Source organism: Thamnophis elegans, chromosome 5 (assembly GCF_009769535.1).
Source record: "Thamnophis elegans isolate rThaEle1 chromosome 5, rThaEle1.pri, whole genome shotgun sequence".
NCBI lineage: Eukaryota > Metazoa > Chordata > Lepidosauria > Squamata > Colubridae > Thamnophis > Thamnophis elegans.
This window is the reverse complement of record NC_045545.1, coordinates 93,846,012-93,867,704: the sequence shown is the minus strand read 5'-3', so window position 1 is coordinate 93,867,704 and position 21,693 is coordinate 93,846,012. Positions and strand designations below refer to the sequence as shown.

The following is a 21,693-nucleotide window of genomic DNA, read 5'->3' as shown; positions in this document are numbered from 1 at the left end:
AAATCTTCCTTTTCTTTAACAACCGTACAAGAATAGTAAAACTGAACCAATGTTAATTGTGGTTACTATTTACTGACTAGTTATGGAAAGAACACTAAAATGTTTCAGAAGTTTCTGTACCCTGGAATATTTGAGTTGATGATACAGTCCTTGCTCATGTTGACACATACAATTTGAGATGGTTATCTATACTTTTAGACATGTTATCACTCATTCTTGGTAATATAAGAACCAATCTGATAGTCCAAACCCTCCATTTTCTTTAGATTCTTGTAAAATTTTCCATTTTATTCTCCCTTTTCTTCCTTGCCAAATAAATTTCAAAATCAATTTATTCAAATTATCAAAGAATTTCTTTCCAATTTGTAGAGGTGCTATTTGGAACAGGAAAAGCAATTTTGATAGGATATTCATTTTTACTGTAGCAATCCTTCCCAACTTTGATGTAGATTTTTTTGTTTTTCCAAATTTAATTTAATTTGCTTAAGAAGTTTTATTTAATTATCTTCTTTTATCATTGCGCATCTTACTGTTCAGTATATTCCCAAGTATTTAAGTTTCTTAACTATTTGAATGGTTTCTTTGATGTTTATAAAGATTTCTCCTGTTAGGGAAGCTGTTTCCACACTCAAGACATTTATATGGTTTTTCTCTTGTGTGAATTCTTTGATGTTGACGGAGGTGTCCATCCTGAGTAAAGCTCCTTCCACACTCTAGGCATTTGTAGGGTTTTTCTCCAGTGTGAATTCTTTGATGATGATGGAGGTTTCCAAGCTGAGTAAAGGTCTTTCCACACACCAGGCATCTGTAGGGTTTTTCTCCAGTATGAATTCTTTGATGATTATTAAAATTTCCCTTCACATTGAAGCTCTTTCCGCACTCTAGGCATTTGAAGGGTTTTTCTCCTGAGTGTATTCTTTGATGTCTGTAAAGATTTCCCCTCACACTGAAGCTTTTTCCACACTCCAGACATTTGTAGGGTTTTTCTCTGGTATGAATTCTTTCATGTTGACGGAGGTGTGCATCCTGAGCAAAGCTCTTTACACACTCCATGCATTTGTAGGGTTTTTCTCCCATGTGAATTCTTTGATGTTTATAAAGATTTCCCCTCACACTGAAGCTCTTTCCACACTCCAGACATTGATACGGTTTTTCTCCAGTGTGAATTCTTTGATGAATATTAAGAATGTGCTTCCGATTGAAGCTCCTTCCACACTCCAAGCATTTGTAGGGTTTTTCTCCTGTGTGAATTCTTTGATGTTTATGGAGGGTTGCAACCTCAGTAAAGCTCTTTCCACACTCCATGCATTTGTAAGGTTTTTCTCCTGTGTGAATTCTTTGATGTTGATGGAGGGATCCAACACGAGTAAAGCCCTTTCCACACTCCATGCATTTGTAAGGTTTTTCTCCTGTGTGGATTCTTTGATGTTGACTGAGATGTCCAATCTGAGTAAAGCACTTTCCACACTCCAGACATTTGTAGGGTTTTTCTCCTAAGTGAATTCTTTGATGTTGACTGAGGTGTACCCCCTGAGTAAAACTCTTTCCACACTCCAGGCATTTGTAAGGTTTTTCTCCAGTGTGAATTCTTTGATGTTGATGGAGGGATCCATCATGAGTAAAGCTCTTTCCACACTCCAGACATTTGTATGGTTTTTCTCCTGAGTGGGTTCTTTGATGATTATAAAAATTTCTACTCACGTTGAAGCTCTTCCCACACTCTAGGCATTTGTAAGATTTTTCTCCTGAATGGGTTCTTTGATGTCTATAAAGACTGTCCATCTGATTGAAGCTCTTTTCACATTCCAAACATTTATAAGGTTTTTCTCCGGTGTGAATTCTTTTATGTTGACGGAGGTGTCCATCCTGAGCAAAGCTCTTTTCACATTCCAAACATTTATAAGGTTTTTCTCCGGTGTGAATTCTTTGATGTCGACGGAGGTGTCCACCCTGAGTAAAGCTCTTTCCACACTCCATGCATTTGTAGAGTTTTTCTCCAGTGTGAATTCTTTGATGTCTAAAAAGACCTCCCCTCTCATTGAAGCACTTCCCACATTCCAGGCATCTGTAAGATTTTTCTCCTGAGTGGATTCTTTGATGTATATAAAGACTGCTCTTATGACCAAAGCTCTTTCCACATTCCACACATTGATAGGGTTTTACTCCAGTGTGAATTCTTTGATGTCTACAAAGATTTCCCCTCACACTGAAGCTCTTTCCACATTCCTGGCACTGATATGGATTTTCTCCGGTGTGAATTATTTGATGTCTACAAAGATTTCCCCTCACACTGAAGCTCTTTCCACATTCCTGGCACTGATATGGTTTTTCTCCTGAGTGGGTCCTCAGATGGTTTTGAAGCTGCTGATTTGTTTTAAAGGATTTTTCACATTTTGTGCATTGGTGTTTCTTTTCTCCCTGGCGGGTTCTTCTTCCTCGGGGATTCCCGCGTTTTCCGTCTGTGTTGAAGGACTCTCCGCACTCCGGAAGCGTCTCGGCTGCTCCGCTTGTTTCCGCCTTTCCCTCCTTCTCCCGGCTTCTCCCTCCAGGTATCTGCCTTCGGCTCCGGCTCATCCCGTTTGCGGGCGGCTCTTCCGCAGCCCCGGAGCGGCCGGGAGTTTCTTCCCGCCACCGCCTCCCGCGGAAGCTGCGCCTGAGGTGGGCAGGGCTGCTCCGCGAGGCCGCTCCTCTCCTCTCGGCCGGCGCTTTCTTCCTCCGCCGGGCTCGTCCGTCCTCCTGAAGGGGCGAAGGGGGAGGTAAGAGAGACGCGTCAGGGCTTCGTCCCTTTTCCCCCCGAGAGGAGACCCAAGCCCGCCCGGGGAAGAAGGCCGAAGCCGCCGCCTCTCACGGGTCTTTCAGGCAGGCAGCCCCCCTCCCTCCTCCCCCGCCCGGGTGTCTTAAAGCGTCCCCTGCGCCCTACCTGCCTCGGGCGTCCGCCAGGCCAGGCCCTCCGTCCAGTCCCCGCACTTACGCGTCCCGATACCCTCCCGGTGACGTCATTGAAATCCGGGCGCTTGGCAACCGGCATGCATTATTCATGAGGGCTGCAACGTCCCTGAGTCACGTGATCCCCCAAGCAAAGTCCATGGGGGAAGCTGGATTCGCTTAACCGCCGAGTGAGTCATTTAGAAACGGCAAAGATTTGCTTAACAAATAGAGATGTCTAGGGAGACTCTCGGTCATCCAGGTCATGGTTGTCCCAAAGGTGCTTTTTTCTTTTTCACAAGAGACAACTGGACTTTCGGCTTTTTCTTTGAATATCCTCTCCCTTCCCGCCCAAGAAGCGTCTTCAGCTCTGACTGGAGGGTGGAGAATGTATAAATCCTTCCATTCCCATCCCCCCATCCAGTCAGAGCTGTAGAAGCTTCTTGGATGAGAAGGGAAATATATATTCAAAGAAAAAGCATAATGTCCAGTTGCCTCTTGAAAAAAGCATCTTTGGGTTAACAAAGAAAGGTGGTGAAATTGGGGCGACTCACTTAACTCCATTGCTTAGCAATAGAATTTCTGGTCCCAACTGTGATATAAGTCAAGGACTACCTGGATAGATAAATAGGTAGGTAGGTAGATGAATGGATGGATGGATGGATGGATTGTAGATAGATTATACAGATAGATGATAGGTAGTTGCTAAGTAGATGATAGATATAGTTAGATGATACATAGATGATAGATAAATAGATGTTTGGTAGGTATATAGGTAGATAAATAAATAATGATATAAACTTAGATAGGTAGATGATGGATGGATAGATGGATGGATGGATTCATGGATGGATGGATTAATAGATAGATAGATAGATAGATAGATAGATAGATAGATAGATAGATAGATAGATAGATGATATAAAGATAGATGATAGGTATATGATAAATGGATAGGTAGGCAGATAGATGATATAAAGATAGATGGATAGGTAGGTAGGTAGATAGGTAGGTAGATGATAGATGATGGATGGGTAGATGGATGGATAGATAGATAGATAGATAGTAGGTAGGTAGATAAATAGGTAATGATATAAAGATAGATGATACGTAGATGATTTATGGCTGGCTGGCTGACTGGCTGGATAGATAGATAGATGATATAAAGATAGATGATAGGTATATGATAGATAGATGGATAGATAGGCAGATAGATGATATAACGATAGATGATAGATGGATAGGTAGATAGGTTGTAATTGTAATTAGGTCTACATCTAGGGCCAAAAATAGGCTGGTATTTTTTTTAAGCACAGTGACTATATATGTATACTTTTTTGTTCTCTTTTTTTTTTTAAAAAGGAGGAATATATGTCAAAATTAAGTGTTATTTGGAATGTAATAGTCTCCTTCACCAAACCAGCTGTCTTTGCAAAATGCATGGTCAAAGTGATGTGGAAAAGGAAAATATCTGGTTGGCTAACTTATTCACCTGTCCAAGTTTTTAAGTTGAGGATTCAACTTACAGGTAGTAAGATTATCTTTTGTCATGTGTTCAAACCTCCCTCCTCCTATTGCATTAAAAAGAGTAACTGACAAAACTTAGCAAGGTCTCAAAAGCTGGATCACAAAACTACTTTGGAGAGAGGGGTTACATTGGGCACTGAGAAGATAACTGAAATGAAGCAACTTTGGATACTGTGGCATACATCTGGCTTTCTCTGCTTGCTGCTCAACACCCGTGTTGGGAAGAGATGTTCCAGCCAATATGGAAAGGGTGAGATTCAAATAGTGCATACTTGGGGTATATTCACATAGCCAGGGAAAGAAGATAAAGGGGCTGTTGCTGTTGCAGGTTGCTTCAGCATGAACCTCTACTACTGAAAGGGAAAGACCGACTCTGCTCCATCTTGCTAAGTAATATATTTAACTACAGCACCATTCAATTAAATTTGCAATGATTATATAAGAATGTACAATTGAATATTGTTGCTCTCATATCCATAGTACTATTTGCAAGATGTGGACTCAGGGGTGAAATTCAACAGGTTCTGGAGAACTGGTAGTGGACATTTTGAGTAGTTCAAAGACCCAGCAAATACCATCTGTGGCTGGCCCCCGAGTGGGGTGGGAATGGAGAATTTGCAGTATCCTTCCCCTGCCATACCCACAGAACCGGTAGTAAAAAATATTGAATCTCACCATTGTATGGACTCATTTATAAGAAAAATGTGATCAGGCAAAACATTTAACAATTTATAATATAATTCAAATTAAACTATGAAATAATACAGAGCAGCAAAACTGCTAAACAAACCATATGTCTGGCTTGCAGCCATGTTCCTTTTGGATCTTTAGCCTGCCACAAACATTTTCTATTCCACTATTGTGTTTCATTAGTGGGGAATTGGGAGGGGGGATACTAAGGGGTAGAATGTTATGTTGCCAAAATAAAAATCCTTTCTAGAATCCAAGCACATCCTTTGTGTCTACACTTCTGCACGTGAAAAGAACTGGATGGGTGAAACTGCCAGCATGGCAGTGGAAGATTGGATCATGTGATGGACTTGTGGGTGTGGAGACAAGATCATGAACTTTAACTTGGAGGGGAAAACAGAAGCAGCTTCAGATTTGGGTTCTCCCAGATATGCCAGCATGACCCTCTTAATAAATTGGAACTTTGAGTAATACTTTGTCTTGGACTCTGATTTAATTTTGGATGTTATTTGGAACCATGACACCATAAGAATAAAGGAGATAGTAAAATCTTCCTTTTATTTAACAAACGTAAAAAAATAGTAAAACTGAACCAATGTTAATTGTGGTTACTATTTACTGACTAGTTATGGAAAGAACACTAAAATGTTTCAGAAGTTTCTGTACCCTGGAATATTTGAGTTGATGATACAGTCCTTGCTCATGTTGACACATACAATTTGAGATGGTTATCTATACTTCTAGACATGTTATCATTCATTCTTGATAATATAGGAATCAATCTGGTAGGCCAAACCATCCATTTTCTTTAGATTCTTGTAAAATTTTCCAACTTATTCTTGCTTGTTTCCTTGCCAAATAAATTTCAAAATCAATTTATTCAAATCATCAAAGAATTTCTTTCCAATTTGTAGAGGTGCTATTTGGAACAGGAAAAGCAATTTTGGTAGGATATTCATTTTTACTGTAGCAATCCTTCCCAACATTGATGTAGATTTTTTTATTTTTCCAAATTTAATTTAATTTGCTTAAGAAGTTTTATTTAATTATCTTCTTTTATCATTGCGCATCTTACTGTTCAGTATATTCCCAAGTATTTAAGTTTCTTAACTATTTGAATGGTTTCTTTGATGTTTATAAAGATTTCTCCTGTTAGGGAAGCTCTTTCCACACTCGAGACATTTATATGGTTTTTCTCTTGTGTGAATTCTTTGATGTTGACGGAGGTGTCCATCTCGAGTAAAGCTCCTTCCACATTCCAGGCATTTGTAGGGTTTTTCTCCAGTGTGAATTCTTTGATGATGATGGAGGTTTCCAAGCTGAGTAAAGGTCTTTCCACACACCAGGCATCTGTAGGGTTTTTCTCCTGAGTGCATTCTTTGATGTCTGTAAAGATTTCCCCTCACACTGAAGCTTTTTCCACATTCCAGACATTTGTAGGGTTTTTCTCTGGTATGAATTCTTTCATGTTGACGGAGGTGTGCATCCTGAGCAAAGCTCTTTCCACACTCCAGGCACTTGTAAGATTTTTCTCTTGAATGGGCTCTTTGATGTCTATAAAGACTGTCTATCTGATTGAAGCTCTTTTCACATTCCAAACATTTATAAGGTTTTTCTCCGGTGTGAATTATTTTATGTTGACGGAAGTGTCCATCCTGAGTAAAGCTTTTTCCACACTCCATGCATTTGTAGGGTTTTTCTCCAGTGTGAATTCTTTGATGTTGACGGAGGTGTCCACCATGAGTAAAGCTCTTTCCACACTCCAGGCACTTGTAAGATTTTTCTCTTGAATGGGTTCTTTGATGTCTATAAAGACTGTCTATCTGATTAAAGCTCTTTTCACATTCCAAACATTTATAAGGTTTTTCTCCGGTGTGAATTATTTTATGTTGACGGAAGTGTCCATCCTGAGTAAAGCTCTTTCCACACTCCATGCATTTGTAGGGTTTTTCTCCATTGTGAATTCTTTGATGTTGACGGAGGTGTCCACCCTGAGTAAAGCTCTTTCCACACTCCATGCATTTGTAGGGTTTTTCTCCAGTGTGAATTCTTTGATGATTATCAAAACTTCCCTTCACATTGAAGCTCTTCCCACATTCCAGGCATCTGTAAGATTTTTCTCCTGAGTGGATTCTTTGATGTATATAAAGACTGCTCTTATGACCAAAGCTCTTTCCACATTCCACACATTGATAGGGTTTTACTCCAGTGTGAATTCTTTGATGTCTACAAAGATTTCCCCTCACACTGAAGCTCTTTCCACATTCCTGGCACTGATATGGATTTTCTCCGGTGTGAATTATTTGATGTCTACAAAGATTTCCCCTCACACTGAAGCTCTTTCCACATTCCTGGCACTGATATGGTTTTTCTCCTGAGTGGGTCCTCAGATGGTCTTGAAGCTTCAGATTTGTTTTGAAGGATTTTTCACATTCTGTGCATTGGTGTTTCTTTTCTCCCTGGCGGGTTCTTCTTCCTCGGGGATTCCCGCGTTTTCCGTCTGTGCTGAAGGACTCTCCGCACTCAGGGAGCGTCTCAGCGGCTCCACTAATTTCCGCCTTTCCCTCCTTCTCCCGGCTTCTCCCTCCGGGCATCTCCCTTCGGCTCCGCCTCATCCCGTTTGCGGGCGGCATTTCCGCAGCCCCGGGGCGGCCGGGAGTTTCTTCCCGCCTCCTCCTCCCGCGGAGGTCGCGCCTGAGGTGGGCAGGGCTGCTCCGCGAGGCCCCTCCTCTCCTCTCGGTCGGCGCTTTCTTCCTCCGCCGGGCTCGTCCGTCCTCCTGAAGGGGCGAAGAAGGAGGAAGAGAGGCGCGTCAGGGCTTCGTCCCTTTTTTCCCCGAGAGGAGTCCCAAGCCCGCCCGGGGAGGAAGACCGAAGCTGCCGCCTCTCACGGGTCTTTCAGGCAGGCAGCCCCGCTCCCTCGCCCGGGAGTCTTAAAGCGCCCCCGCGCCCTACCTGCCTCGGGCGTCCGCCAGGACAGACCCTCCGTCCAGTCCCCGCACTTACGCGTCCTGATACCCTCCCGGTGACGTCATTGAAATCCGGGTGCTTAGCAACCCTCATCCATTATTCATGAGGGCTGCAACGTCCCTGAGTCACGTGATCCCCCTCTGAGCGTCTCTCATCCAAGCAAAGTCCATGGGGGAAGCTGGATTCACTTAACCGCCGAGTGAGTCATTTAGAAACGGCAAAGATTTGCTTAACAAATAGAGATGTCTAGGGAGACTCTCGGTCATCCAGGTCATGGTTGTCCCAAAGGTGCTTTTTTCTTTTTCACAAGAGACAACTGGACTTTCGGCTTTTTCTTTGAATATCCTCTCCCTTCTCGCCCAAGAAGCGTTTTCAGCTCTGACTGGAGGGTGGAGAATGTATAAATCCTTCCATTCCCATCCCGCCATCCAGTCAGAGCTGTAGAAGCTTCTTGGATGAGAAGGGATATATATATTCAAAGAAAAAACATAATGTCCAGTTGCCTCTTGAAGAAAACATATTTGGGTTAACAAAGAAAGGTTGAGAAATTGGGGTGACTCACTTAACTCCATTGCTTAGCAATAGAATTTCTGGTCCCAACTGTGATATAAGTCAAGGACTACCTGGATAGATAAATAGGTAGGTAGGTGGATGGATGGATGGATGGATTGTAGATAGATTATACAGATAGATGATAGGTAGGTAAGTAGATGATAGCTATAGTTAGATGATAGATAGATAGATAGATAGATGATAGATAGATAGATAGATAGATAGATAGATAGATAGATAGACAGACAGACGATAGATAGATAGATTGATGGTTGGTAGGTCGGTAGATGAATAGATAATGATATAAAGATAGATAATAGGTAGATGATGGATGGGTGGATAGATAGATAGATAGATAGATATAGATAGATAGATAGATAGATAGATAGATAGATAGATAGATGATAGATAGATGATATAAAGATAGATGATAGGTAGATGATAGATAGATGGATAGGTAGGCAGATAGATGATATAAAGATAGATGATATATGATACATAGATGGGTAGGTAGGTAGGTAGGTTGGTAGGTAGGTAGGTAGATAGATGATTTATAGATGATAGGTAGATTGGTCAGTGGGTAGGTAGATAGGTAGGTAGATGGTATAAAGATAGATGATAGGTAGATAGATAGAAAAAAGGAAGCGTGGATTGAACACATAAACCAGATATTCTGCTCCACGGGTGTTGCACTGCTGGGATCACCATCTTGACTTTTTTGACCACCACCTGTGATTTTCTTCTTATTTTGTTTGAACCTATGCTTGTGGATGATACTTTTTAAAATTTTATTTCCTTCAGTCTGAAGTTTGTCTTTAAATACAGGAAGTTCTCATTTTACAACCGCAAAAATTCTGTTTGATGTGAGTTCTGCTCAGGTTTATGACATTTCCTGCCACTGTTGTTCAGTGAATCACTGCAGTTATTAATAACAAGGTTGTTAAGTGAATCTGACCTTCCCATTGACTTTGCTTGTCAAAAGGTCGCAAAAGGGGATCACATGACTCGAGGACATTGCAACTGTTATAAATATGAATCAATTGCCAAGCATCTGAATATTGATCATATGACCACAGGGATGGTGCGATTGCCATAACTGAAAAACAGACACATCCCTTTTTTCAATGCCCTTTTAATGTCAAATGGTCACTAAATGAATTGTTGTAACTCAAGGACTACCTGTATCATACTTGCTCTATGGCTGAAGAGGGTGGCCACCAAATCTTCAAATTCAGGATTTTAAGTGTCAAACTATCAAGTGTGTCCTCTCCTCCCTTTCTCTCTTTTTCCCTCATTCTTTTTGCTGCAAAGGATAATGCCATTTATTCATCATTTAGTTCTTTATTGCCACTACCTACCTTTGGGTTAACAAAGAAAGGTTGAGAAATTGGAGTGACTCCCTTAACAATTGCATTACTCAGCAATAGAATTTCTGGTCCCAACTGTGTCACAAGTCAAGGACTACCTGGATAAGTAGGTGGGTAGGTGGGTGGGTCAGTGGATGGATGGATGGATGGATGGATGGATGGACGGATAGATAGATAGATAGATAGATAGATAGATAGATAGATAGATAGATAGATAGATAGATAGATAGATGGAAAGATAGATGATAGTGATTTATTGATATATAGGTAGGTAGATAAATAGATGGTAGAAGATAGATAATTATAGATGGATGATAAATGGAGTGATTGATTGATGGATAGATAGGTAGGTAGACCTATAGTAGATAGATGATAGCTAGATATATCAATAGATAGATGATAGGAAGATGGATAGATGATAGATTGGTAGATAGGTAGGTAGATAGATGGTTGAAAAAGTTAGATAGATGATATATAGATAGATGATAGATGGCTGTGGCTGAAGAGGGTGGCCACCAAAGCTTCAAATTCAGGATTTTAAGTGTCAAACAAGCAAGTATGCCCTCCCCTTCCTTTCTCTCACTCTTTTTGCTGCAAAGGATAATTTTAATGCCATTTATTAATCATTTAGTTCTTTATTGCCACTACCTACAAATATTTCTCTACCAGATTCTTCTGATTTACCCTTTGTTGGAGTCAAAAATACAGGGATTTTGGCCAGTGGTTAAGGCAGGCTTTTTGGTCTACAGTGGGGAAAAGGAAAAGAGGAAAAAAGGAAAAGACTATGAATTCCCCCTCCCCTCCACACCCCACCCCACCCTCGGTATGAAGGTATTTGGTGCTAGACAGGTAGTCCTTGCTTCATGACCATTCATTCAGTGACAATGGCACTGAAGGAGTGGTACTTACGACTGATCCTCAAAGTTGTGGCCATCGTAGTACCTCTGCAACCACATAATTGTGTTTCGGAAGCTCAGTGATCGGCTCACACTTTTGCCAATTTCAAGTTGTCACGTGATCATAATTTTCAGCTTTTCCTGTTGGCTTCCAACAAGTAAAATCAATGGGGAAGCCAGCAGGAAGTCTGAGGCAGTCACATTTGTCTGTTTCAGGCACTCAGCAACCAGCTCATACTTCTGACCGTTGCAGCATCCCAGTGTCATGGAATTGTGATTCACAACTTTTCCTGTCAAGCTTCCAACAAGCACAGCCAATGGGGAAGTCAGCAGGAAATTAGACGTTATGGTTACATAAGGTCCTTTGTTAGTAGCCCACACAGTCCTCACTTGACAACAGGAACTGAGATTGCCGTAACTAGCAACACTAAGTGGCAGGGTCACATAGTTTCCAGTGCCCTTTTAATTTCAAATGGTCCCTAAATGAATTGTTGTAACTCAGGGACTACCTGTATCATACTTGCTCTGTGATTGAAGAGGGTGGCCATCACAGCTTCAAATTCAGGATTTTAAGTGTCAAACTGTCTAAAGTGTCCTCCCTTTCTCTCATTTTCCCCTCACTCTTTTTGCTGCAAAGGATAATTATAATGCCATTTATTAATCATTTAGTTCTTTATTGCCACTACCCACAAAGATTCTTCTGATTTACCCTTTGTTGGAGTCAAAACATTTCTAAAGGGCATACCTTAAAAAAAAAAAGCAACATACATTTTAATAAGATGTAAGTCCCACTCGCTGCATATGAATTACTTTTGGGTGAACATGTATAATATTACATTGCTCAGGGGCCTTTTTCTTAAGTAGTAGGCAAGATTTGGTCAGGCTGACGTAACATGTAATTTAAAGAAGAGACAGCATCATACTATATATACCCTTCAAGAAGGCAGTCCCTATTGATTTCATTATCCATATCTAGTATTGACGTAAAAATTGGGTCTCCTAGCAACTACAGCATAAAAAAGGAAGTTGGAAGAATAATACTGTAATAGTAACAGTATAAACAATAGTTGTAGAAATATTAGTAGTAATAGATGTAGCAATAGCACTATTATTAATAGTATAGTAATAGTAGTATTAGAGGATATTACTCTAAGTTCCCCAAACTCTATATTGCTGCCAATATTGAATTGAATTGAATTGAATTTTATTATTTGTATGCCGCCCTTCTCCGGGAGGGACTCAGGGCGGCGAACAACTCAAAAGGGGAAAAGGGGAACATAGAACAAAATACAAGTAATTAAAATAACCAAGAATCGCACAGCCATACAAGTCGAGAGGGGAGGGGAAAAGCAGGGATTTGGGCCAGCGGTTAAGGCAGATTTTTTTAGTCTATAGTGGTTAAGGCACCAAGCTAGAAAGTAAAAGACCACGAATTCCCTCCCAACCCTTAGGTATGAAAGTTGATTAGGTGACTTTGGGCCAATCAGCAGAAGACTGTGAGTTCTACTCTCGCCTTTGTTATGAAAGCTGGTTGGGTGACCTTGAGCCAATCACCAGGAAACAATGAATTCTAGTCCCGCCTTAGCCATAAAAACTGGTTGGGTGACTTTGGACCAGTCACTCTCTCCTAGCCTAACCCGCCTCACTAGGTTGTTATTGTGGGGGGGGGGGGGGGGAATAGGAGGTGGAAGTGTCTTGGATATGTTCTCCGCCTTCAGTTACTTGTACAAATAGTAAAGTCTGGATAAAAATCTAATATATAAATAAACAAATCAAAGGTTTTCATCACTGCGGAAGTTAACATTACACAGGTGGAGAAAAGAGACGATAGATGAATTTTGCAATCACCCATAGATCAGAGATTGCAATCATGAGAGCAATCAGAAACAGGATAGACATAATTTGCACGCTTTGCTCGGAATTCAAGTTGGAAATCACCAATTTTACAATCTAGCAGGTCTCTCAATCTCAGCCACTTTTAAGATGCGTGGACTTCAACTTCCCAAATTCCATGCTGGCTGGGGAACTCTGGGAGTTTAAAGTCCACACATCTTAAAGTGGCTGAGACTGAGAAACACTGATCTAGCATATTACCTAGGTGAATTGGTAGGTTTTGAAGGTCCACTATTAATCTGTATAAATTTAAGGTTAAAAATCACAGCTGGGAGAATTGATAAAAAGGTGGAAGGAACATATTAACAGATTCCTCCGGGTTATTTTTCAAGAGCGTTTTTAAAGGCTTTGCAAATGCTGCATTCTGAAGAATATCCCAAAATGCAGCTGGACTTTCTTGGTTTCTTCTTTTGAAAACATTGTGCTTTTCATCCAAGAAGCTTCTTCAGTTCAGAAGCTTCTTGGATGAGCAGCAAAACATTTTCAAAGAAGAAGCCAAGAAAAGTCCAAGTGCCTTTCGGAAAAAGCACCTTTGGGACAGCCATGACCTGGACGATTAAGAATCTCCGTTGACATTCCTCAGAACAGACTTTTTGATGGCCACAAAAAGTGAATGGAAAAGCTCTGTAAGGGACGATGTGGAAATGAGTGCTAATTTAGAGTATAGCCCGACAGGTGAGTGAGTTGATTGGGTAATAAACAAACATCCAGCTGAGACGGATGTGGTGGCAAGCCTAAACTTATGAGCTCAGCCCGCAGCAAACAAGTTACACCTGAACGTCAAGTCTCCCTTTGGGAAGCAAGGAGTTCCCGTGGCCTACAAACACATTCAGGTATCCAAGGACCCAGAAGCATCTCACTTCACTTCAGCTGGCTCTGGGAGAGAGAAGACGGGAGGGCAACCTTGACTCATTGATCAACAAGCAATGAAAGAAGAGACTATGAAGGTGATAAGGCTTTCCTCCTTCACTCCCAGCAGCTTGTTGGAAGAGCAGAGTTAAATCTCCTTGGAGAAACTTCCCCTAAAAAAGGGATGGACAATTTCATCCGAAAACACTTGCATTTCTTTCATACGTTTTGGAACAAGTGTGTGCCCAACGGAGCCTCCAGTAACCGTTCTTTAGAGTCCTGGGAGCCGATCCCGGGATCCTTACATCCCACGCTGGATCCTGACCCTGCTGAAGACAAAGCTTCCCTCCGTGGGGTGCTGTACAATTACACTGCCAAGAATGCCGAGGAGCTGAGTGTTACTAGAGGAGACAAACTTTATGTCCTCAAAGAAGAAGGGGGTTATGTCCTAGCAAGGCGCTTCTCTGGAGATAGAGTCGTGGGCTATGTTCCAGCGAGCTACATCAGCAAGGGCAGTGAGGAACCAGCCAGCCATCAATCGTAAGTACCTAAAACTTGGGACTATCACTTGTCATCCCTAGACCTCAAAAAAAAACCTTCTAAAACGAGATATGCGATGCAACATTTAGGAAGGCAGGTTTAGGGAGCTGTGGAAACTTTCCAAACAGGTAAAGCTACTTATTACACAGCAATCGTGAGGGTGGAAACATCCAACTGGCCACTAGAGGGCTTCTAAGAGGGATTTTTTTCCCATATCTCTTTGCTGCCCTCTAGTGGTTGTCCAGAAGCTTGAAGCCCAAATATTGTAGCCGTATAGAGATTACAGAGTCTTCCCTATCATTCCCCTGAGCTTCCTGCTCCCATTCCATCCATCTTTTAATTCGTGTTATTGTACTTTTATTGTTTATTTTTATTTCATGGCTTTGCTAGTGTTATGTTTGCACTTTTTAATTATTTTCCCCCGCTTTACTGTTGTAAGCCACCGGTGCGATGGGCGGCAAATAAATTTAACAAATAAATATAATAAATAAATCTGATGAGCAGCAACAACAGAAAGAGCATCAGCAATAGGCTACAAAATTTTATACATAATTAGCAGAGGTTCACGTGGATATGCTAAATAGCTCCCATTGGAAATGAGAGAACATATTTTTTTCCTTACAATTGCTTGATTGAGTTTCTTTGTATGTGATGCACCCCAGAGTCAATTAAGCTGAATTATAAATTGCGATTAGAGTAAGACAAATGCTTGCTAAGCAATAGGCATATCAGAAAAAAGCTGCGTTAATTTTTACTAGTTCTATTTATCTGTCCTAGATTCTTTACTTCCCCAGATCTTGCTAGAGATACAGTACAGGTAGTCCTCGACTTACAACAGTTCATTTAGTGACCACTCAAAGTTGCAAGGCCACTGAAAAAAAGTGACTTACGACCGTTTTTCACATTTATGACCATTGTAGCATCCCTAGGATAATGTGATCAAAATTCAGATGCTTGGTAACTGATTCATAGTTATGACAGTTGCTCGTCCCAGGGTCATGTGATCACTTTTTGCGATCTTCTGACAAGCAAATGGGGAAGCCAGCTTCACATAACATCCATGGTATTAGCTTAACAACTGCAGTGATTCATTTAACAACTGTGGCAAGAAAGGTCGCAAAATGGGATAAAACTCACTTAACCAATGTCTCGCTTAAGAACAGAAATTTTGAGCTCGATTGCGGCCATAAGTCAAGGTCTGCCTGCATTTCTTAACTCCAAGACCTTTTGATGGATATTTATGGTGTCCTCGTGTGTATCAGAGGAAGTTGGGATTAGACTTAGAACTTAGAATAATTTTATTGTCCCTTTTGTACCCATTTTGTAAAATTCTCCCCAAAATTCACATCTTCCAAAACCTTTAACAAAACGCCCAGGACAAATTGTCGAAGGAGCTTTCTGCGTCTAAGGGCAACACAGCTAGTATTCCATTCTGTTGCTTAAAACCTTCCAAAATGTCTAACACATTTCTAATCTTGTTCTTTAACCTAGTTTAGTTAAAACCCCATATTGATCCTCATGAATAAATTATTGCAAAATTATTTTCAGTCCATTTGCGACAATCATTATGAACAACTTGCTGTTGTTAGTTGCGAAGTCGTGTCCGACCCATCGCGATCCCATGGACAACTTTGGTGACTCCATCCAGCCACCTCATTCTCTGTCGTCGTCTTCTTCTTCTTTTGCCCTCCATCGTTCCAGCATGAGGCTCTTCTCCAGGGAGTCCTTCCTTCTCATTAGGTGGCCAAAGTATTTGAGTTTCCTCTTCAGGATCTAGCCTTCTGAAGAGCAGTCAGGGTTGATCTCCTCTAGGATTGACCAGTTAGATCGCCTTGCAGTCCAAGGGATATCAGCTGTAATGAAACTTTTCATCAAAGTCAAAGTTTATCCCTTTTGGGACATCAATGCTATATTGATGTTTTTCCAACTCTCTAGCATCCTTCCTCCTTATAGGATACAGTTTGTCATATTTTATAATGATCGTAAAAGTTCATAATGATAACAGAAACTGATACGTGTCTATGGAGATTCTCAGTTATCCAGGTTTATGCTCGTCCCAATGCTATTTTTTTCACGAAGCAACCGTGCTTATTTTGTTTTTCTTTGAAGATATTTCGCTTCTCATCCAAGAAGCTTCTTCAGTTCTTTGAGACCAAAGAAGCTTCTTGGATGACAAGTGAAACGTCAACAAAGAAAATCCATTTGCTTTTTGAAAAAGTTTCTTTGGGACAAAAAACTGACAATTATTCTGGCCTAGGAATCTTTCCTAATTTAATATTTTTATAACTTCAAAAGTTTCCCTATTTTTATAAGTCCCTTCATCACCTCTCTCTTTGTCTCTGTAATCCTCTGTAGATTTCATTTCTTCAAATTGTCATCTTTTTTCTCCAAAGCAATGTCGCTTCCTTTCTACAAATTGGAATAATATTGATGAATGTGCTTTTTGTAGGTCTACATTGACGATTAATACAGTATCTCCTTTTTGTAATTTTAATACCATTTCTTCTCTTTTCATGTTTTATGTGCTGGATGTTTCCTTGGTTTATTCGCAAACACAGTTTTTTATTTTTTGTGTTGCTTTACATAATTCATTTTTATCTCCTTTGCTCTTACTGTTAATGCAGATAATTGCTTTCTAAAAGCTTTAATTTGTTGGGCAATATCTATCTTCTCTGGGAATTTCTTTAATTCTTCTTCTTTGAAGTCCAAATCAAGTCTGCTCTTGAAAAGAATCTGTGCCTGTCGGAAAAATAGATCTATACTCTGGAATTGCCATATCAACCAGCCCTAAATTGTCCATCATATCAAAGGAAGCATTTGGCATTTTGCCCTGAGTGATTTTAATATTTTTCTCAGGAGTTCTATCCAAATCTGTTTCTAGCAAAAAAAACCATGCTAAATTGCATTAAAAGAGGGATACAATCAAGATCAAGTGAGGTACTAATACCATTCTATAAAGCCCTAGTAAGACCACACCTCAAGTACTGCATCCAGTTTTGGTCACCACACATGTTGAGACTCTAGAAACAGTGCAGAGAAGAGCAACCAGGATGAGGAGGGGACTGGAGGCTAAAACATGTGAAGAACGGTTGCAGGAACTGGGCATGGCTAGTCTAGTGAAGAGAAGGACCAGGGGAGACATGATAGCAGTCTTCCAATATTTGATGGGCTGCCACAGAGAGGAGGGGGGTCAAGCTATTTTCAAAAGCACCCAAAACCCAGACAAGGAATAATGGATGGAAACTGAGCAAGGAGAGATTCAACCTAGAAATAAAGAGGAATTTTCGGATAGTGAGAGCAATCACCAATGGAACAGAAGTTGCCTTTGGAAGCTGTAGGAGTTCCATCACTTGAGACTTTCAAGAAGAGATTGTCATTTGTCTCCTGCTTGGACTAGATGACCTATATGGTCCCCTCCAACTCTGTTAATCTGTTAATGCTTACTTGAACGTGGGACTCTGAAAATGACTATAAATTTGAGTCAGTTGGCAACAACTCCACATGTGGTCACTCAATTACCGGGGGCAGCTACCAGAATATCGAATCTGGGTTATAAGTACTTTTGTGGGGAGTTCATTGTAATTTCAAACAGTTGCTAAGCAACGGTCGTAAGTCAAGGATTACCTGTCTCAATACAGGTAGTCCTCGACTTATGACCGCAATTGAGCTCAAAATTTTCTGTTGTTAAGTGAGACATTTGTTAAGTGAGCTTTGCCCCGGTTTACGGCCTTTCTTGACGCAGTTGTCAAGTGAATCACAGCAGTTGTTAAGTTAGTCACATGGTTGTTAAGGGAATCCTGTTTCCCTTTTGACTTTGCTTGTCAGAAGGTCGCAAAAGCGGATCATATGACCCGAGGGACACTGCAACCGTCATAAATATGAGCCATTTGCTAAGCATCTGAATTTTGATCACGTCATTAAGGGATGCTGCAAAGGTTGTAACTGCAAAAAACTGTCCTTAGACACATTTTCCAGAGCCGTTGTGACTTTGAACGGTTGCTAAACTAAGTGTTGTAAGTTGATGATTACCTGTGCAGCAGTGGTGGGTTCCGGATCCTGTTGCAAACAGTACGGTTAGAATGGGCCCGGGGTCGCCCACATGGACGTGTGCGGCATGCACGCAGCGTGCGCATGCGTTGTACCTGCCTGCAACACCTCCGCAAGCCTCTGCGACGCTCCATCTGCTCAGCGGAGCATTGCGCAGGTGCTGTATGCGCCATGCACGTGCGTGGAAGCGCCAAAGGCTTAAAGGACAGGTAAGGAGCTCGGGCGGGTGAATGGGCCTCCAGAGCACCGTACCGGAACGGTACCCGGTGCTCCGGGCAGGCTCCAATACGCCGTACTGGGGCGTACCACCTGCGACCCACCACTCTGTGCAGCTAATTCTCAACATACAACTGCAACTGGGACCAGAATTTCCATTGCTAAGCAAAACAGTTGTTAAGCCAGTAGCCCCCGATTTTACGACTTTTTTTGCCACTAAACGAATCAGTGAAGTTAAGTGAATTATGCAGCCATTAAGTGAATCTAACTTACACCCTTATCTTTACTTGTCAAAACTCAGTGGGGCAGGTCGCAGATGTTGATTGCCTGACCCCAATGCTACAAACACTTTGGTTGCCAAGTGCCCGAATTTTGAATAAAATAACTTTTTACGCTTTTAAAGTCTCTTTCATGGTTTGGGTACGTGTTTCGATTTGAACTTAAGTACTAATGATTGCTTTGATTGAAAACCTTCTTTATTTTAATTTACATTGGTAAAAATGATGGGCAACACCCACACTGTACTCCGAGGTCCTTACGTTTGATGCTGGCTTGCCTTTGACTTGTGACTATAATTGAGTCTGGAACTCCAGTCATAAATTGTGCCAGTCGTTAACCGGGTCGCCACATGATTTTATGATATGGGGGTGGTGGCGGTGTCATTAAACAAACACTGCAGTCGTAAAGTGAATGCCTCAGTCATTAAGCAAATGCTGTAGTCATTAAGTGGAAGCCACAGTCGTTAAGCAAATCCACTGTCCATAATAGGTTTTTTTTTTGCCAAAAACCAAAAGTAAACACTGACTCCAGGCAAAAAACCCCAAAGCCCTCCATAAATTGTGATCACGTGACCACAGGACACTGGAAACGGCCATAAAAGTGAGTCAGTGGGTAAGCCCTCCAACTGGGATCACCTGACTGCAGGGATCCTGGGTGTAAGTAAGCCGGAGGAGGTAACTTCAACTTGCTATGCGACCAGTCGTAAGTTAAGGACTGCCTCTAAGCGCATACAAAAACACAAGTAAACCCTAGTGTCAAACTCGATTTCATTGAGGGCAGCGTCAGAGTTGTGTTTGACCTCCGTGTGTGTGTGTGTGTGTGTGTGTGCAGGGTGGGTGTAGCCAGGGTGGGTGGGGCCAGCTTGACATCACTCATGTCGGTGTGTGTGTGTGTGTGTGTGTGTGTGTGCGTGCGTGCCTGTGGTGGCCCAAGCACTCTGCCAGCGGAAACAGAGCCCCATTTTTGCTGAAATGGTATAAGGGTCTCCTGTGTGAGCAGGGGGTTGGACTAGAAGACCTCCAAGGTCCTTTCCAGCTCTATTCTGATTGAAGTGGGATATAAGTCACAAGAGGAAGTCATGGGAATTGGGGCATTGGTGATTTTTTTTTTTTTTTTTTGCAACAGGCCATTGAAGTCCCACCTCCTTTTTAACCTGTATCACCTTTTATCTAGAGATGGCTTACTATTTCTCTTCAATTAATTCCACCCTCAGACTCTTTATTATGGTGACCTGACGGCTTCTATTTACGTTTTGTTTGTTGTGTTTTGCTCAGTGCTGCAGAAACCCGAGAAATGGCTGTGTTGGTGTGACACACTTCACCCGGTTGCTGAATTAACCCTTTTTCTGGCTTTGCACAATCAACTGAATCATGCATTAACCAAATGGGCTAGAGTTGCACAACATATTACACCGCAGGCAGACACACAGAACCATCTAAGGTGAATTCTTTTGCAAATGGCTCTGCTGGTTCAACTGGGGGCCACACACCTGTCTCCATGACTTTTTAAAAAGATTTCTTCCTCTTTCTTTCCCTCTTCTTCTCCTTCTCCTTCCTCTCCTACTCCTCTTTTCTCTTCCTCTTCCTCCTTCTCCTCTTCTACTTCTTCCTCTTCTTCCTCCTTCTCTTCTTCTTCTTCATTTGCTCCTCCTCCTCTTCTTCCTCCTCCTCCTCTTTCTCTGCTTCTCCTCCTCTCCTTTTTCTTCTTCCTCCTTCTCCTTCTCTTTTTCTTCCCTTTTCTTCTCCTTCGCCTTCTTTGTCCTCCTCCTCTTCTTCTCTCTTCCTCTTCCTCCTTATCCTCTTCTACTTCTTCCTCTTCTTCCTCTTCTTCTTCTTCATCTGCTCCTCTTCTGCCTCCTCTTCTTCCTCCTCCTCTTTCTCTGCTTCTCCTCCTTCTCCTCTTTTCCCTTTTCTTCTCCTTCTCCTTCCTCCTCCCCTTCTTCTCTTTTCTTCCTCCTTCTCCACTTCTACTTCTTTCTCTTCCTCCTCCTTCTCCTCTTCTTCATCTGCTCCTCTTCCTCCTCCTCCTCTTTCTCTGCTTCTCCTTCTCCTCTCCTTCTCTTTCTTCTTCTTCTTCTTCTTCTTCTTCTTCTTCTTCTTCTTCTTCTTCTTCTTCTTCAATTGCTTGATTGAGTTTCTTTGTATGTGATGCACCCCAGATTCAATTAAGCTGAGTTATAAATTGCGATTAGAGTAAGACAAATGCTTGCTAAGCAATAGGCATATCAGAAAAAAGCTGTGTGAATTTTTACTAGTTCTATTTATCTGTCCTAGATTCTTTACTTCCCCAGATCTTGCTAGAGATACAGTACAGGTAGTCCTCGACTTACAACAGTTCATTTAGTGACCACTCAAAGTTGCAAGGCCACTGAAAAAAGTGACTTACGACTGTTTTTCACATTTCTCCTCCTCCTCCTCTTTCTCTGCTTCTCCTTCTCCTCTCCTTCTCTTTCTTCTTCTTCTTCTTCTTCTTCTTCTTCTTCTTCAATTGCTTGATTGAGTTTCTTTGTATGTGATGCACCCCAGATTCAATTAAGCTGAGTTATAAATTGCGATTAGAGTAAGACAAATGCTTCATCTCCTTCTCTTTCTTCTTCTTCTTCTTCTTCTTCTTCTTCTTCTTCTTCTACTACTACTACTACTACTACTACTACTACTACTACTACTACTTCCCCTTCCTCTTTTTCCTCCTCTTCTCCTCCTCTTCCTCCCCCTCTTCTCCTCCTCCTCCATCTATCTATCTATCTATCTATCTATCTATCTATCTATCTATCTATCTATCTATCTATCTATCCATCCATCCATCCATCCATCCATCCATCCATCCATCCATCCATCCATCCATCCATCCATCCATCCTATTCTCTTTCCGACATTTCCATTCCATAAGAAAATTGTGCTTTTGCAAAGATCATATTCTGGAATTAGGGATGTTCACAAGGTGTG

General features: G+C 41.5%; 2 protein-coding genes across 2 annotated transcripts in view; one reads left to right on the top strand and one right to left on the bottom strand.

Moving 5' to 3' along the window:
- Positions 1-8,143, bottom strand: LOC116509355 (zinc finger protein 208-like). Its single transcript, XM_032218502.1, has 3 exons — positions 8,095-8,143; positions 6,275-7,919; positions 1-2,267 (listed from the first exon to the last, which is right to left on the bottom strand). The coding sequence occupies exons 2-3, from the start codon at positions 7,773-7,775 to the stop codon at positions 562-564; spliced, it is 3,207 nt and encodes a 1,068-aa protein (XP_032074393.1). The 5' UTR covers positions 7,776-7,919; positions 8,095-8,143; the 3' UTR covers positions 1-561.
- Positions 8,144-13,457: 5,314 nt separating this feature from the next.
- SRMS (src-related kinase lacking C-terminal regulatory tyrosine and N-terminal myristylation sites) overlaps positions 13,458-21,693 on the top strand; it is a 48,865-nt gene continuing 40,629 nt past the window's right edge. Inside the window, exon 1 of the mRNA XM_032218529.1 lies at positions 13,458-14,206. Coding sequence (XP_032074420.1) covers positions 13,851-14,206 — 356 coding nt within the window. The 5' untranslated portion in view covers positions 13,458-13,850. The remainder of the gene's footprint in view (positions 14,207-21,693) is intronic.